This window comes from Zeugodacus cucurbitae, chromosome 4 (assembly GCF_028554725.1).
Source record: "Zeugodacus cucurbitae isolate PBARC_wt_2022May chromosome 4, idZeuCucr1.2, whole genome shotgun sequence".
In the NCBI taxonomy this organism is placed as follows: domain Eukaryota; kingdom Metazoa; phylum Arthropoda; class Insecta; order Diptera; family Tephritidae; genus Zeugodacus; species Zeugodacus cucurbitae.
In genome coordinates, this window is record NC_071669.1 from 54101816 (window position 1) to 54119475 (window position 17660).

Here is a 17660-nt window from a genome sequence, read left to right on the forward strand (position 1 = left end):
AAGGAGTGGGAAATATGGCGTCGTTTGCTGTCCCTATCGATCTGCTTTTGTAGCTACCCTATTGAAAAACCCTTTTTACAACTTAATACTTTTAGTATACTAATTGAACATTACAAATTAATAAACAGCTAAGTAAACTAGTTAGACTACGTGTATAAGATGGTAATCATGCGCTAGTAATTACTCAAAAAGCAGAGGATTACATAGCATATACATAGTATATCATAAACAATGCAGGCAGTTAGTAAATCATAAAGAGAGGGAGAGTGTTGAATTATAGGAAAATATTTTTAAATTAATAGCAATAAATAAGTTGCAGGCAAATACATCTAAGTATATAGAGTAAGAGAGAACAGAGAGGCAGGCAGTCAACGTTTGATCTGCTTACATTTAACGCCGGCAATGGTGTCAAATTCGCCTGTACCAACGATTCGTCGGTTTTCTCATCCAATTTCGCATATATGAAAGGACATTGCAGAAAGGAAAACGAATATCTTATCTGCGATATAGATGAAGTGAAAATAAATTGTATGCATTTAATCGCTCACAAATACTCGTACGAATGGAATTGCAATTAATTAATTAAATATATTATATACTGGCGCTCTCTTCAGTACCGAGGAAGAGAGAGAGAGAGAGCTCATGAAACCATACTTACGTAGAAACTCTTGGAATCGCGTTTGCAATTTGCTTTTGTGATACATTTATCCAGCACAGCCTCGAACACCTTCGGCATGGATGCAATTAAAGCCAATATAACACAAGGATACTTGTCAGAACGTAAAGCCATCACCTCATTGGCGCGCTCCTCATGTGTGACCATAGCCAACGCTGATTCGGGATATTTGTAGTAGATGGCATAATCGATGGCGCTCATGTCGATGTGGTTGTAGAAGAGTTTGCAACCCATTGAGAGTAGTACCGAAATGGCGTGCGGTTTATTCTCCATGGTGGCCAAGTGGAGTGCCGTGTTCTGCGAATGATAAGAAATTATTTTTAATGGTTACAAATTATAGTATTTCCTAAGTGAAGTTAAGACTTTAAAAATGTTAGAGCTTGAGTTCAGAGATGGTCTTATGGCTGGATCCCGAAAGAAAGTTTTCGGTTAGTAATAACGAGGTAAGGACCGACTTTCATGGAAGTATTCGACAAATAAAGAAGTCATCCAACAATTTTTAAATCGCTATTGATCGGCTGATGGATCTTCTGAGAAGCTTGCAGATTCTCGGAGCACTCATAATAGATTTTACACATAATCTTTACAAATCATACTCACGCCATCCTTGTCGACCTGATCGAGCAGATGTGAATGCACGGAATGCAGCAGCTCAATCGTCTGTATATATCCCGACATTGCAGCCAAATGCAAAGGATTGCGTCCATTATGATCACGATGCAAGAGCGCGCCCCGATTCAACAGCAGCTGTACAACACGTGTGTGACCCTGCTGTGAGGCGATATGTAACGGTGTGAGACCCTCACCATCACTTTCGTTGATAATGAAAGAACCCTTCTCCGAATCCAATAACTGTTTAACCGTATTAAAGCGACCATAACGTGCGGCGAAATGCAAGGGACTCTCATTATTATTATTCTTGAGATTAATGCAAGCGCCCAGACGTATGAGGTTCTCCAGCGAACGTATATGTCCATCACGACTGGCATAGTGTAACGGCGAACAGCCCGAAGCGTCTTTCTCATTGAGCAACTGCACAAGTTGAGAGTGCGATTGTGTCTTGTTCACCTCCTCGGCGAATTCGGGCAAGCGACCACCATTCATAATCACAAAGTGCAAGACATTACGCGAAGATGCATCCTTGACATTAATGCCGGCACCGAGCCGTATTAGCAGATGTACAGTTTTCCAGCCGCTGCGCGATGCGGCGAGCAAAATCGGTGAGCGATGTTCCTTGTCCAGTGCATTAATGTCAGCGCCCTCCTTGACGAGATACTCGACAATATCCGGGTGATCAAACATGGCAGCGCAGTGCAGTGGTGTCATCTTCTGTACATCGGTGCAGCCGAGGCAAGTAAGCTTCTCCGACGGTTGCATGCTGAACATGAGCTTAACGATGTCGATGGCGCCCTGTAGAGTAGAGAGAAATTTTAGAAAATGGTGTGTTAATTTTTGCTTTAGTAGAAGTGTTGAAAAAATATATGTTTAATTGTGATTGAAAATAATTGTCGAGGAAGTGAGGTTATACAGAATTTTAATCCTTCATTAACCCACAAATATGATTTTTTCTGTACCCAAGCGAGTACAATGGGAGGGAATGGGTTAAGGAGATCAAAATGCAATCTCAGAAGGCCTTGGGTTCATTAAGGATGTAGGATGCATATGAACTTGTGGAATTTTTCTGTAGCGCATGTTCTACGTCCATAATTTCTTACTCAGCATCTTTTTCTGTTACAAAATGTCAATTTACAGAATTTGAGGTTATGTAAAGGGTTTTCAATAAGAGCGCTACAAAATAAAACAAAAACGGTTTGGGATATCAATGAAATTCGTCATTCCTGTGAAAGTACATTCGATGCCATTATGTATGGAACTCGATTTCTTTTGCATGGCCACCACTGAAATTTCACATTCGATATTCGCTGGCTTTTTGGCATAGACCATAGACTTGACGTAGCCCCAAATGAAATAGTCCAACGGCGACAAATACCACGACCTAGGCTGCCAATTCACTGAGCCATTTCGTGTTCAATAAATCGATTGTGACATTCGCTGTACGACTTGGGCCGTCCTGTTGGAATCACACATTAGATTAGATTATATAAAGAAGATTGCACCGCGACCTAAGGTCTATTGTGCCCTATCCAGTTATCACAGCACCCCCTCCAACCCCGTCAACCTTAACAGTGTTGCATGGCTGACGCATACGATACTTCCTCTTTGGGGATATAAAGCCTCAATTGTCTGTCCCCTTTCCTTCGCGATCGCCGGGCAGTCAAGGAGTAAGTGCTCTGGTGTCTCCGTCTCCGAATCACAGAATCAGCAAAGATCTGACGAGTGGATTCCCAATTTGTGCAGATGACACCGTAGTCTGCAGTGGCCGGTATAGAATGTAACTAATTGTCTCAGTTTGTTCCAGGGGAGCGCCATTAACTGTTTGAATCTTTTCAGGTTGTATCCTCCGAGGAACAGTGACAGAGAGTGACGAAGTGGAATCATACATTGTTCAAGTCAATATCATCCAATTCGGGCCAAAAATATTCGGTAACCATTGAGCGGTAGCGATTCCCATTCACAGTAACGCGTCGGTGTTGATCATTACGGAAGAAGTTCGCCCTCAATGACGCCGCCGGCCCATAAACCGCACCAAACCGTAATTTTTTCGGAATGCAATGGTGACTCATGGAGTACATGTGGATTCCTGCTTGACCAAAAACGCATATTTTGCTTATTGACGTAGCCATTCAGCCAGAAATGAGCCTCATCGCTGACGACCAAAAATTTGACGTAGCGCTCTTAAAGTTCAGGTCACAGACTCCGAATTTTGGTAGTAAATTTTAATAATTTCGACTCGTTGTTGGATCATATATCTTTACACGATGAAATGGTAAACCTTACTGAGGAGAAATGTCAAAAGAGCGGGAAAAAATACGACGTCATTTGCTGTCCCTACATTCATTATTCTCCTTATTAACTCATAGTCAAAGCTTATTATTCCTTTGAAGCTTAATTTGGCAATTTCAATTTTTCAACATTTTTCTACGAATATTCTATTTTTAAAATATTACAACAATAAACCAAAATTAGTACTTGAATGAAAATATATTTTCAAACCACCAATTTATAAAATTCGTCAATAAAAGTACTCGATATCGACAACTCCTACACGATGTTGCTGATATTAAGCTTCTTGGAAAAAATTCTTTTCACCTTTGTCAACTTGAACTTGCACCGAATATTTGAAATACATATATAATTACTTATTTTGCGAGCATGTGCATGTCTGAACATGGGTTAATATCTGTATTTGCATAGGTATACGCGCCATTTCGGTTAGCGTGTCAACATCGTGTGAAAAGGGCCACTTTGTAAGTACATAGCGATGTCATAGCTTTCTGCTAACGTAGCGAAAAATAAGCGCAATGCTTGAAGGATTATATTCAGTAAATTGTCGCCTTTCCTTTCTCATGTATTGTAGTGGTGTTCTGCGCTGTTGTTGTTTATGTTTTTTGTAGTTGCCATGCATTTTGTGTCAGTTATTAATGTCAAAGAAATTCTTGTGCTAATTTGAACAACATTCCTGTGAGTTCGTATGTGCCCTTACGTAAGTAATAGCGTGAGGAAGGCATTTATGAGCCAACTTAGTCTACTATGTACATATTTACCAATAGTAAAAGGTTCTCGCGACCGTGAAATTTTTGTGTTTGTATATTTTGTCGGTCATGCCAACTTGGGGGCACGCTGAGTATGTGGGAAAATGTAAACAATGAAGAACCTACTTAGAAAATGACTGTCAACAAGTGAAATATTAACCAATAACTGAATGTGCCTAAATAAATAGGAGGTGCTAACGGATAGCGCCATTGCAGCGATTAAACTGTCAGTTCGCCTAGAGCCACGTGACTTCATTTAAATTCTTAATTAATAAAATGTCATTGATACATTGGTACTTTTCTTATCTGTCGGCAATACAAAAAATTTATTGTTAGGTTGGCAAATATGAAGCGTCTGGACATATGGGAGCAGCTCATAGTGGATAATTCCCTTCCAATTCCACCAAACACACAGCACACCTTCCCGGCGGTAAATACCGGCTTGCCCACTGTTTGGGACGATTTACCGGTCTTCGACCAAGACCGTTTTCGCTTGATATTGTCGTATGTGAGCCATTTTTCATCGCCAGTTACCATCCGTTTCAGCAGCATATCGTAGGCGTTGATTCGGTCCAGAAGGTTTTTCGCGTCAAATCATGCGGCACTCAAACATCAAGCTTTTTTGGGTATCCAGCCTTCTGAAGATGGTTTCAAATAGTTTGGTGACTAACTCCCATCTCCTGGGCGATGTCACGAGATCCCACATGCCGGTCTAACTCGATGTTTTCCATGATTTGATCGGTATTCGTCGTCACAGGTCTTCCGCCGGCTGGCTTATCCATGGTGTCGTTTTCACCTGCTCTGAATCGTCGAAACCATTCATCCGCAGTTCGAAGTGATAGAGTACCATCCCCCAAAACACCATTAGTCACTTTAAAATAGCGCGAATTTCGGCGTTAGTGAACTCCATTTCGTTTTGTAGGTTATGTCAAGACCTTTCAAAGATGTATTGTATTGCCAGATACGAGCTCTAAAGCGCTTTATACATAGCCGCGAAATTCAAAAGACAAAAAGGCGGAAGGGAAATATTTGCCAACCTAATAAAAACACTTTTCTGAAAGTTTTTTTAGGATTATCCACCAACCTATGTTATTTGCTAAAGCATGATGCTTTCAATACAGGTATAAAAACAAAGCCGTTTAGAGATCCCAAAGAGATTAAATTGATGAAGGAAATAGTCACTGCCATATTCCGTCTGTATAAGAGTTTCCTATTTACCGTTGGAAACAGCTTTTTCGCTTATTTATGTAATCAGCATGAGATCAGGCGTGAGTCGTGTCAAGCTGTCATGTTATTTTTGTTCAGTATTGTTTAGCATTTCATTATGGTAAGACTTGCGCCTTAAATAATGTGTTTTGCGCCAAATTCTGTTCGGCGATGAGGTCAATTTCTGGTTCAATGGGTATGTAAACGAACAAAATTGTCGCATTTGGGACGAAGAGCAAACTGAAGAGATTCAAGAGCTGCCATTTCAAACAGAAAAAAACAACGATTGGGTGTGGTTTGTGGGCCGGTGGAATCATCGGTCCATATTCCCTTAAAAATTATGCCGATGAGAACGTAACCGTCAATGGCGACCGTTATCGCGTCATGATAACCGAAATTTCAGCTCGTGATCTCGACGACATTTGGTTTCAATAAAATGGCGCCACTTCACACAAATCACAGCAATCAATAGATATATTGAGAGAACACTGCGGTGAGCAGATAATTTCAGTTTTTGGGCCGGTCGATTGGCCATCAAGATCGTGTGATATCGCACAGTTAGTGTTTTTCATGTGGGGATATGTAAAGTCTAAAGTCTATGCGGGCGATTCCGCTTCGATTTAGGCCTTGGAGCTAAACATCACGAGAGTCATTCGTCAATGTCGCCTAAATGCTGGAACGAGTGATCGAAAATCGGAATCAATGGATGGGTCATCTGAGACGTAGCCGCAGGCAACATTTGAAAGAAATAATCTTTAAAAAATAAACGCAAATAATATTCTTTCGAATGATAATAAACATTCTCCATTAAATTTTAATTTTCTGTGTTTTTTTCTTTAAAAAAAAGTAGGGAACCTCGCAATGGATCACAATTTGCAATTCCTCGTGAGAACCTGTTTGCAAGATCTAATCAGATCATTGACCGCAAGATACCAATTTTTTGTTCTGACAGCCTTTGGTAGATTATTAATCCTGTTAATTTCGGCAATATAGATTGGTATTTTTAGGGCATGGACGTAGAATCTGAGAACTAAAAGCATTTATTTACTATATTTTTGTTAAGAGGACTTGTTTTCTTCCAAAGATAACATGACTAGAATAATTTGAAATTATTTTCAAGCTCAGTGCGTCTAATGTAGTGATTTATTAAGAAATCTTATTTTCAATCCACACCGGATTAGTCAAGACGTCTATTTTCTTCTCTGATACGACAACATCCCATAGCTTCATATCCGATAACCCACACCGAACAAGACGAGACAAAAACGCATGTTCGCTTGGTGTAGGTTAGAGGAAAATATGTTTTTGTGTCTTATTAGTCAAAGACGTTTTTGGCTATACCGGTGTGGGTGGAGCCTTAGACATATGCTAAGAGTAACTTTCAGTATAAAAATAAATATTTCTGCATAAAATACATTTATTCAACTTCATTTCGAACATCTAACAAAAAGGCCAATAGCAACGGCAATGAAAAAAAAAATGTGTGGCTGACTAATTAAAAGTGCGAAATGTCAACATAAATAAATTGCATTTGCCCTAGTAGTACACTAGAGTACTACAAGCAGAGTCTCCACAACCACTGCCAACTCTACTTTTACCCCATCCCACACCCACTCACCTGCGCACAAGCCAAATGCACTGGCGTGGAGAGATCATGTTGCTGCTTAGAAATTTTAGCGCCTGATTTCAGACACAACTCCACCGCCTTGATATCGCCACCATGCACGGCCGAGTGCAGTGGCACATTACCCTCCGAGTCGAAGAAGGACATCATTTCCTCGCGCAGACAGCCGCGTTGTTCGCCCCACTGTTGAGAAAGAACAATAATGATTAATGTTTACAGGGATCTATATATAAAAGGTTGTCGGTTGGTAGATATATATGTAAATGTATGTTTGTTGCATTTTGACTTCTTGTTTTTGTTGTTTTATCCTTAAATAGTGTTGCATATGAAATGATAAGAAATAACATTTGACACTTGATTAGATTTACGTTTCACGAATATTTGTGTTGCTGCTGCTGCTGATGACGTGCTGGAAATATGTAAATGACTAACAGTGTTATATCAAAGGGTCTAAGGACATATTTTATGAGAAAAAAAAATTCAGAAGCTTGGAACATTGAAATTAAATATTTTTATTTCAGAACTTTGATATATCAGTGGCTTCATCACATATAAAAATCAAAAACTTTGAAAATCATGCGGCAACTTTTAACCTCTCCAAAAATGTCTGCGACTAATTGCTGAAAAGGATTTCTAAAATGCCAGTCTATAATGCGTTTAATAAATATTAGTGCAACCGACAACTTTTGTAACCCTTCCAACTCATATACTGAGATTATCCTCCCATCAATGTTGCGAAAAGTTTTGTGAACGCAACAATCCGTGCTCAAGAAATGCTGAAGTTGCTTGTAAACATTTAACCGAGTTTAAGTTTTATTGCGGCAAATTGCATTTGCATTTTAGACAATCACAAAAGGTATGCCAACAGGTTTGCACGACCGTAAGCAATTTGCAACAGCTACTTGGTAAATATATGTGTATACATCTTATGAGGGACAAAAGTGGTTAGATAGGCAGGATTTTTTTGGGAATTGTTATTATAGTTTTTATAAGTATTCTCAAATAAAATGGAAAGTTATTTAGTTAAGCTGGGCTTAGGTAGAGTTTTTCTAGTGCAAGTGCTTCTTCTTTTTTCGCTGACGAATATTTTAAAGGTTTTCCTTCACTTCGTCTAAATCTCTTATTTGTAAAAACCTCTCGTATTGAAATTCTTTTAGTGAGTTACTTTAATGTGTTAGGTGGGTTTTAAAATATCAAAATGTGAAAAAATGTTGTCTTATTAAGTAGTGCAATATGTTTAAAATATTATCCAAAAATATCAAATCAATCCGAGTAATATTCTAAGAGATATAACCTTTGGAAGTTCCGTCCATCAGGCCACGCCAGTACGAATGTAACACTTTAATTGCATTCATCTCAAAACTCAATTTTTCAAGTCGGTGGACACGATATTTCAAAAAGTTATGAAGTGATTTTGTTCAAATTTTGCACACATCTTTGGAATAACATTATCTAGTTAATGAACGAAGGATTTTTTATATTGTTATTATAAATATTTTTTCGAGCACATATATGCCGAAAATTTTACCCAAAAATTTTATTTTTTGGTTAAAATTCTGTCAAAAATTCAAATTTCAATATTGGGAGATGTGGTACCAACGGCTTAGTTTTTTTAAACAAAAATTTCACAAAACACTATTTAAATACGTATCTCTGATACGCTGAATTGTTTAAGTGGTTACATCTATTCTATTTAAAAAATTATTTATTTAATTCAAACTTTTTTCTGTCTTATAAATACATATTTAAAGAATAGTTTTGAGAAATTAAAAAAAAAATTAAAACTCCTCCATTGTAATGTCATTTCCGATGACCCCTCGGAAAAAAGGTGCGTCCGCTTGTCAGCATAACTCGTGACAGGATCATCCAAAATGAAAAAACAATAATAAGTGTTTTAGGTAAGACCATAAACTCGTGCTTGTATGAAAACAGTTACAAATGTAGATGAGCCTCAGCCGCTTTTTTCTTGGAATTAAAAAAGAAAAGCAAAATTTCACGCAAATGTCAAGAATTCAGCTCAAAAAGTGACATTTTCAGTTGAGAATAAGTTTGGGATGCAAAAAGATCTCTACAAATATTTTGTTGGGTTAATGTTGACACAAATGTCCAAGATCGATAAAAAAAAAACGATTTAATCGACCAGTGCTTGATCCTAGAGAGATCTATTGGAAAACGGAGGAAGCAAAATTGTAGACCAATAAATAGTTGTAATTGAAATATCCTTCGTTCAAGCACGAGTAAATTGTATCTCGAACACCTGTGTAAAATTTCATCAAAATCGGTTGAGTAGTTTTCGAGAAAATTTGTCAACCGACTTTGAAAACACTGTTCCGAGAAAAAAGCGTAACGTTTGAGTAACAATAGTACTTGACTTGGAGCGCACACCTTCCAAAGGCTGTATCTCCGAAACTATTATTCGGATCGACATGAAAATTTAAGATACAATTCTTGAGATGTTGTAGAAATGAATAAGCCAAAAAACAAAAAATCGATTTTTTAAACTCACGAAACTCATGTAACCTCTTAAATGAAATATAAGATAGTATATTAAAACAAGAAAAAAAGTTAACTTCGGCTGTACCGAAGCTAATATACCCTTCACAGGTGCATTTCTTTTAGTAACTAAACAAAAAAGTTTTCCATACAAGCCATTGATTCCGATCGTTCAGTTTGTATGGCAGCTATATGCTATAGTGAACCGATCTGAACAATTTTTTCGGAGATTAAATTATTTCTATGAGCAATAACTCACACCAAATATCGTGAAGATATGTAGTAAAATGCGGAAGTTTTCCATACAAGCCCTTCATTCCGATCGTTCAGTTTGTATGGCAGCTATATGATATAGTGGTCCGATATCGGCAGTTCCGAAAAATTATCAGCTTCTTGAAGAGAAAATAACATCTGCAAAATTTCAAAATGATATCTTAAAAACTGAAGGACTAGTTCGTATATATACAGACTGACGGACGGACGGACGGACAGACAGACGGACATGGCTAAATCGACTCAGTTCAACATACTGATCATTTATATATATATACTATATAGGGCCTCCGACGCTTCCTTCTGGGTGTTACAAACTTCGTGACAAACTTAATATACCTTGTTCAGGATATAACAAGTATATACTATTAATGCAGTATTTATGCACAGTTCTGTTCCGATATCTTCACTAGTGCTTACTTTATATATTGTAAAGTAAACGCTTCAGATCGACTTCAAAGTTCTGGTATATAGGAGGTAGGCGTGGTTGTGAACCGATTTGGCCTATTTTCACAACATATCATTGAGATGCAAGGAAAATATTATGAACCATATTTCATTGATATTGGTCGGAGATATGGTTTTTGACCTAGAAGTACGCGGAGCCACACCCACTTAAACTTTTGTATACCAATTTGTGTGGAGCCCTTCTGTACATTCTTTATAGTGCAACTGAATTAAAGCATTTTTAGTCGTTTTCAACATAACCTTTGTATGGGAGGTGGGCGTGGTTATAATCCGATATCCTCCATTTTTGGACTATATAAGGAAATGCCTGAAAAAAACGAAACCTTAACCTTCTTATGGTGTCAATGAACACGTGTTCCAAGTTTTATTAAGATATCTCAATTTTTACTCAAGTTACAGCTTGCACGGACGGACAGACAGACATCCGGATTTGAAATTTACTCGTCACCCTGATCACTTTGGTATATATAACCTTATATCTAACTCGTTTAGTTTTAGGACTTACAAACAACCGTTATGTGGACAAAAGTATAATACTCTCTTTAGCAACATTTGTTGCGAGAGTATAAAAAATGTAAAAATACCTTTGTTTTTAGCCTCTCAAACCCACCTAACCCCTTAAGGTAATTATGAAGTTCGTATAGCTCATGATTTGATCTTATACAAACGATCCAGAACTTCACAAATCCATACTTTGAACACCCCAACCCACGCCTAATCGGAGTAGTACTCGGGCTATATTCAGTATAATCATCCTTTCTCGACAGATGGATCTGCTTCGCTTCTTTAACCAATCGATGGAATTTCTACAAGGCATCGCCCTTGATCATGTTTGACAGGGTTAGATTGGTTGTTATCCGAAGGGATTAATAGATTTTATGAAAAATAATAAGGTCAAAAATGTAATCCTATATTGTATATTTGTTCCTTCCACAATAGTTTTATATTATGCCAAAAACATAGTGTAGTAAGATTCAATACGAGCTTAAGTATAAAGAATTGAAAATAACTATGTATTACCGTTATATTCAAAGCACCTCTGAATGTTAATGTTCATTGCTTATCATTCGTTATCATGACTATTTTGCAATTAATTTTAATATGTGCTTAACTTAAGCTTGAGTTTCAGAACAATATTAATGGAGACATTTAGTTGAATCTTGCCAAATTTGCATAAACAGTTTTAGAGATAATTATTATACAGGAAAAAGCGAATAACAATTTCCGAAATGTGCTCTTAATTACCACAGATAGACATTTAAGAAAGTTTAAGAAACTGCAAGTTGAAACAACTGCAAGTTTATTTTTATTGTGAACAGATAAAGGATTTGTGTATGTCGATTATATAACAGATAATCCTTTGCAGAAGATAAACGCGTATGTGGAGAATTCGGTTTTTGCCACAAAGAATCAATAAACGTCTTAGTGGGTAATACAATATGCAAATATAGACGTACATATGTATGGATTTATATGCGAATATATTTACATGAAAAGATCAAAGTGGAAAAAATTCATACTCATTCATTTACGAGCCAAGAAATTTTTGCATATACATACATATACGAATATACATATGTATCCATGTTAGTGTTATTATGTTTGTCTTTCCCAAGCAGCACGAAAGCTTAGTTATAATTTTATATATTGTTCCAAAGGCTTTATCAGGCACACACACTCGGGCATAAAGTGCTTCTTCGCGGTACGTAAAAGTCCGAGAATGTGTACATATGTGAAATGCCGCTCTTAAAGCACTATTTTTTACACATATGAAAACATTTATTAAGTATCAATCTAAGATTGCTTGCATAAAATTCAGTTATCTACATGTTTCAGCAGATATGTTTGCTTATTATGTAGAAAAGAAAATATGATATTAAGGCAAGTCGAATCTCTGTGGCTAATGTATATAAAAAATATTTTCAGAAACAATAATTTCAAACTTGTTAACGACAGAAAGATAGGAGATATGTCTTTCGTCCACCTTGAGCCAGTATAAATTCGGAATTACGGAAAATCTCAACATCGAATTTAAGGTCTTATTCGAGTGAACAAAAGATTCGCGAAAAGACCTGTGAACCCTTTTGAGTTCAAAACAGCATATAACGTCAGCAATATAATGCAACAGCGCCTATAATCGAACTCTACAAATATCTATATGTAATATGGCACCAAAATGTATAGGAAAGAACCGGCTCGCTCGTTGTGGTTTCGGCCAAATTCACTTTAATGGGTATGTACATATGTAATTGGCGTAGGAACCGCTTAGGCGAATATGTCCGTATCGATTTAACGGGTATAAAGCAAATCGAAAGAAAACAAAAAAATTGTTTCTCTTAAAAAAAGATCTCAAGACAGGAGACTCAGTTCTATCCATTCACCTCCAAAGACGATGTTTGATTTCGAATTCATAATTCTCAGCACTTACATTACACTTTAGCAATCGATAGCACATTTTATATATTCAGAGATTGGAGAGTTAGAATTTCTCGAAGGATGTTGAACTTCTATGAAATGGACACAAGTATTTGATCTGTATATTCAAAGTGATCTGGTTTAGAAAGGCATGTCGTAGTAATTTTTGAAAGAAGAGAGAATTTAAGGTTACCGCTAGATGCTAAAAGTCTATTTTACTAACTAACTAGCATTTCTAAATATGTTTTTAGTGTGAACCCCGGCTGTCTAGTTTGTAGTTTCTCTAGGGTTCTCAGGGTTTACAGATTTCGTAAACGGAATATTCTATATATTCTTCTATCCATGGTGTGGGAATGTGCGAGTTTTTCTAATTCTTCTTCTAAGTATAATAAGCTAGCTGAACTTTAAACCGCAGTTCTTACTTAATTTGAAGCTTTTTAATATTCCAAAGTAATTCTATGATTGTAGATAAGGTTCAATGGTAGTTTGAAGTTTCTATCAAGAGACAACTTGAAAAAGAAAACAAAATATTTTCGGAAAATTCTACGCGTTAGTTGCTAAGGGATCTTTTGTGGGATGTGCTTTATTAGGATTTTACTCTACATTTCTATACTCGATAGTAAAGGGTTTTTTCAATTAGAGCGCTAAATATTAATACATTTTTTTAAATTTTAATTTACAAAAACGGTTTTGGATATAAATGAAATTCTTTATTCCTGTGAATGTACATTCGATACCATTATGTATGGAACTCGATTTCTTTGGCATGATTCCCACGGACACGCTTGCAGAAGTCCAGACGCTGAACTCAATTTTAGAGGTTTTGAAGCATAAATCGACCTGCTGCATTTCACGTTTGATATTCGTATGAACTTCATTAATAGTCGTAGTAGTCGCTGACTTTTTGGCAAAGACCATAGACTTGGCGTAACGCCATGGGAAATACTTTAACGGCGTCAAATTGCACGACCGAGGCGGCCAATTGGCTGGGCCATTTCGTGAGATAACACATTCACCAAACTTTGGTTTTCAATAAATCGATTGTGACATTCGCTGTATGGCTTGTGGCGCCGTCCTGTTGGAACCACATATTGTCCAAGTCCATTTCATCCAATTCGGGCCAAAAATATTCGGTTATCATAGAACGGTAGCGATTCCCATTCACAGTAACGTGCCGGTCTTGATCATCAGGGACGACCCCAATGTCGCTGCCGGCCCATAAACCACACCAAACCGTAATTTTTTCTGTATACAATGGTGACTCATGGAGTACGTGTGGATTGCTGCCTGACCAATAAGGCATATTTTGCTCATTGACGAAGTCATTCAGCCAGAAATGAGACTCATCGCTGACAACTATAAATTGGACCTAGCTCTCTTAAAGTTAAGGTCACAGACTCCGAATTTCGGTATTAAATTTTAATAATTTCGACTCGTTGTTGGATCGTGATTGGATATCTTTCCATGATGAAATGGCAAACCTTACTGAAGAGAAATATCAAAAGAGTGGGGTGTCGTTTGCCGTCCCTATCGGTCTACTTTTGCAGCGTCCCTTTTGAAACCTCCTTTATTTGTGTATTACTTTAAGTGTAGATTATATCAAGTAAACTGTCTTTTGCATAAGTGAAGTATATCTTCAAAAGTTGTTTCAGATAAGGCTTAAGCACTAGTTTGTACAAGAAATTATTTATTTGAAACTCAAATATACTTAAGAGAAAACATTTCTAGGAATTTAAACTTTAGTCTGTGTAACCTCAAGAGGTCATGTATCGAATGACAGTAACAAATATTTGCGAAATAACACAATAAAATAAACAAAATGGAAACAAATACTTGTAAATACATATGCACACATACATAAGTACCTACATATATATAAATACATATGTATGTATGAAGAATGGCAAATATGTAAAGGTTAACAGTACCACAAAATTTGCGGAAATATTAATGGCACGTCTGCGTGGGCGTGTCACAAACAGTTACATATATACAAATACATATGGAGACGTTGTAAATACCAAATGGAAAAACACAAATATTTTGCTACAAATAACTGTGAATATAAAGTGGTTACATAAACTTAAGGAATGAGACCACTAACTGACAACTAGAATACATACATATTTACAAACAAAACTTGAAATGGGAACTAAGGGAGTGCATTGGTGTTTGTTGGTTGAACAATTCCATTCCATTTTACTTGCCTGCAAGAAGACCTCCATCGTTCTGGAGCTGGCATTCTTAGCCGCTTCGTGTATGGGATAATAACCATTGTTGCAGGGTGTGCGGGGACATGCTTCGAATTCGGTTATCTGTAAGATACGACAGACATATGCAACACGTATTAAATGGTGTTCAAATGACGCTACACAACAAATTATAACAAAAAAACAACTGCAACTACAACTACAATAACAATAACTATAATGATATGGGAAATTATGGAAAAATTAAAAAAATAATTGAAAATTTTGATAAAAAAAAATTTAAGAAAAGTGTATGGGAGTTTACACACACACACACATATATATGATATATTTTTTTTTAATAAATATTTTTCTATAAAGTGATGAAGTATGGGATTTATGTGTGTTTCCGTCTCTTAACTTACTTTTAATACACTTTCATATATATATGCTATTTTCAATTCTATATTCTTTCTACAATCACATACATCTCCACGTGTGCACTCACCAATATCCTGGCGCACTCCTCATGATCATAGATGGCGGCCAAGTGCAAAGCTGTACGTCCATGCTCGCCACCTTGTTGTATATCGATTTGCTTGCGGTATTTACCCATCACTCGTAGTGCCTGCACGTTATTCAATTCGGTGGCTAAATGTACTGGCGCTTGTTTCTTCTCATTGAGTAAGCCGGTATCGACGGGTCTGTGGTGAGGGGAGTGCAAATGGAAATGAATTATTACTCGTGGTTGACACATATGTATTTTCGCTACACAAATTAGTTGAGTTTCTATTTTAAATAAATGGTTCTACTGTGTTCGATCAACCATTTGACTGTTAAGAAGTTTCAATTTACATTCAGACAATTCAGTGTGTGAAAAAATATAATTTTTCTTCTTCACGAGGTATGTTCAAAAAATAACGGGAATTTCAGTTAGAAACATTATTCATTCGTCTACGTATATTAATGTTTTCACCTTCACAATAGTCTCCATTTGATATGATATATGTACTCGTGACAGAGCTTCTTCCAATCGTCGAAACAATTCTCAAACTCGATGTTTTGGAGATAGCCTTTGGCTCTTTCAGCGATTTCTCGTCCGCTTGTAACACAACAACTCTTTAAAATTCTTTTTATTTTTGGAAATGGGAAAAAGTCACACGGAGTCATGTCTGGCGAATATGGGACGTGGTTACAATAATTTTTTTCAAGAACAACCATCGAAGTGTGTGCTTTTAACAAACGAAAATCGCCAAGGACATAAAACCATTGACATTTGACACTTGGTTTTTGTGGCAATTGAAAATTCAGAAAGTCCCATTATTTTTTGAACTCACTATCCTGAATTGTTCAGTTAGTATTTCCTAGTTGTAAAAGTTTATGTCTGATAATAAATATGGTTGATTATTAGTTTACGGAAAGGTTAGATTAGGTAAGGTTAGGTTGTAATGCTGTTTCCCAAAGGGAAACACAAGTAGACATTAAAAGTCATTTGTGAAGCGTGGATCCCACTAGATTAGCAATTAGGAGTCGACAAAGTGCCCTGAACCTACTACAAATCTTCAAAGTGAGATCCGAGAAATATTTTTCTTGATCTCGCAAAGGTGGGACATTCTAGAAGAAAGTTATGAGATGATTCCACAACATCCTACTCCAGGCAACTTCTACAGCTAGCGCCCGGTAAGATTTTTAACCTTACAGCGTGATTAGTAAGAACCCCTACGACTAAGGAGAAGTAAGCTTTACTGAGAGCGAAGAGCTCGGTAGACCTCATGCGGTTTACCTTGGGCCAGAAGAATGTGGCGATTGGGCAAGTGCTAGTGACTGACCAGCACAGCTAAGGTCAATCTTTCCATTAGCAAACCGCAAAAGGACAACGGCGCTGGTACATGTTTCCATGCTACTAATAGTGAGACGACGTTCCTCACCAAGCAAGCTCATCAGCCTTACATTTTTCCGCGATTCCGCTGTGACCAGGAATCCAGACTAATCTAATCGAAAAGTATAACGATGCCACCGATTTCCGTTTTTTTCTTGCCATTTACTACTGAAAAGCTGATCCTGAAGTTTCTTTGACCGGAGATAATTCGTTCGAGGTTCAGTGGTCTTCTTGCTCCCAGTTTTTTTCTAGTCTAGCCTTTGTAGGCAGATCTCAGCAAAAACAGACGAACTCACTTAGACAGCCTGGCGCTGTCCATTGTGATACCAATAAAACTCCCTGTGGATCAAAGACCCTTAAGATTCTGCAAAACGCTTTGAATCCGTTTAAGACGGCTACTAACGATTCTAGCCAATTCGCTAGGATCGCCGAAAAAGGGGTGTTTCAACCTCAGTCTGGCAAAAGCTGGACAATGAAAAAAGAAATGCTTAGATGATTCCACCTCGCCTTCCTCCATACAGCTTTGGCAACTTGCATCTGCCACGATCCCAAGTCTCACCGCATGGGTACCCATTGGACAATGTCCAGTAAGTACAACAATGATCTCGCTGAGATGGACCTTGCCCAGAGAAAGCAGTTGAAAGGACCGTTTAGGCTCCACAGAGGGCCAAAAGGACCTCGCCACTGCACAAGTACTGGCAGTTGACCAGCGTTTGACGAGCTCATGCGTAGTCTGCATGTCCAACAACCAACCAACGCCCTCCCATTCCGACATCAATGTAGT

The 17660-nt window shown here is 37.4% G+C and overlaps 1 protein-coding gene across 10 annotated transcripts in view; it reads right to left on the reverse strand.

Annotated features, from left to right (window-relative positions):
- LOC105211081 (transient receptor potential cation channel subfamily A member 1) overlaps positions 1-17660 on the reverse strand; it is a 60454-nt gene that overhangs the window by 6773 nt on the left and 36021 nt on the right. For 5 of the 10 annotated variants that reach the window (XM_029039509.2, XM_054229110.1, XM_029039510.2 and 2 more), the window contains 6 exons: positions 15506-15701; positions 15016-15123; positions 7154-7342; positions 1277-2086; positions 659-973; positions 389-499 (listed from right to left, as the gene is read on the reverse strand). In XM_029039509.2, the coding sequence (XP_028895342.2) occupies positions 389-499; positions 659-973; positions 1277-2086; positions 7154-7342; positions 15016-15123; positions 15506-15701 (1729 nt within the window). The remainder of the gene's footprint in view (positions 1-388; positions 500-658; positions 974-1276; positions 2087-7153; positions 7343-15015; positions 15124-15505; positions 15702-17660) is intronic. The other 5 variants (XM_011182352.3, XM_054229115.1, XM_029039507.2 and 2 more) reach the window with 2 other exon arrangements.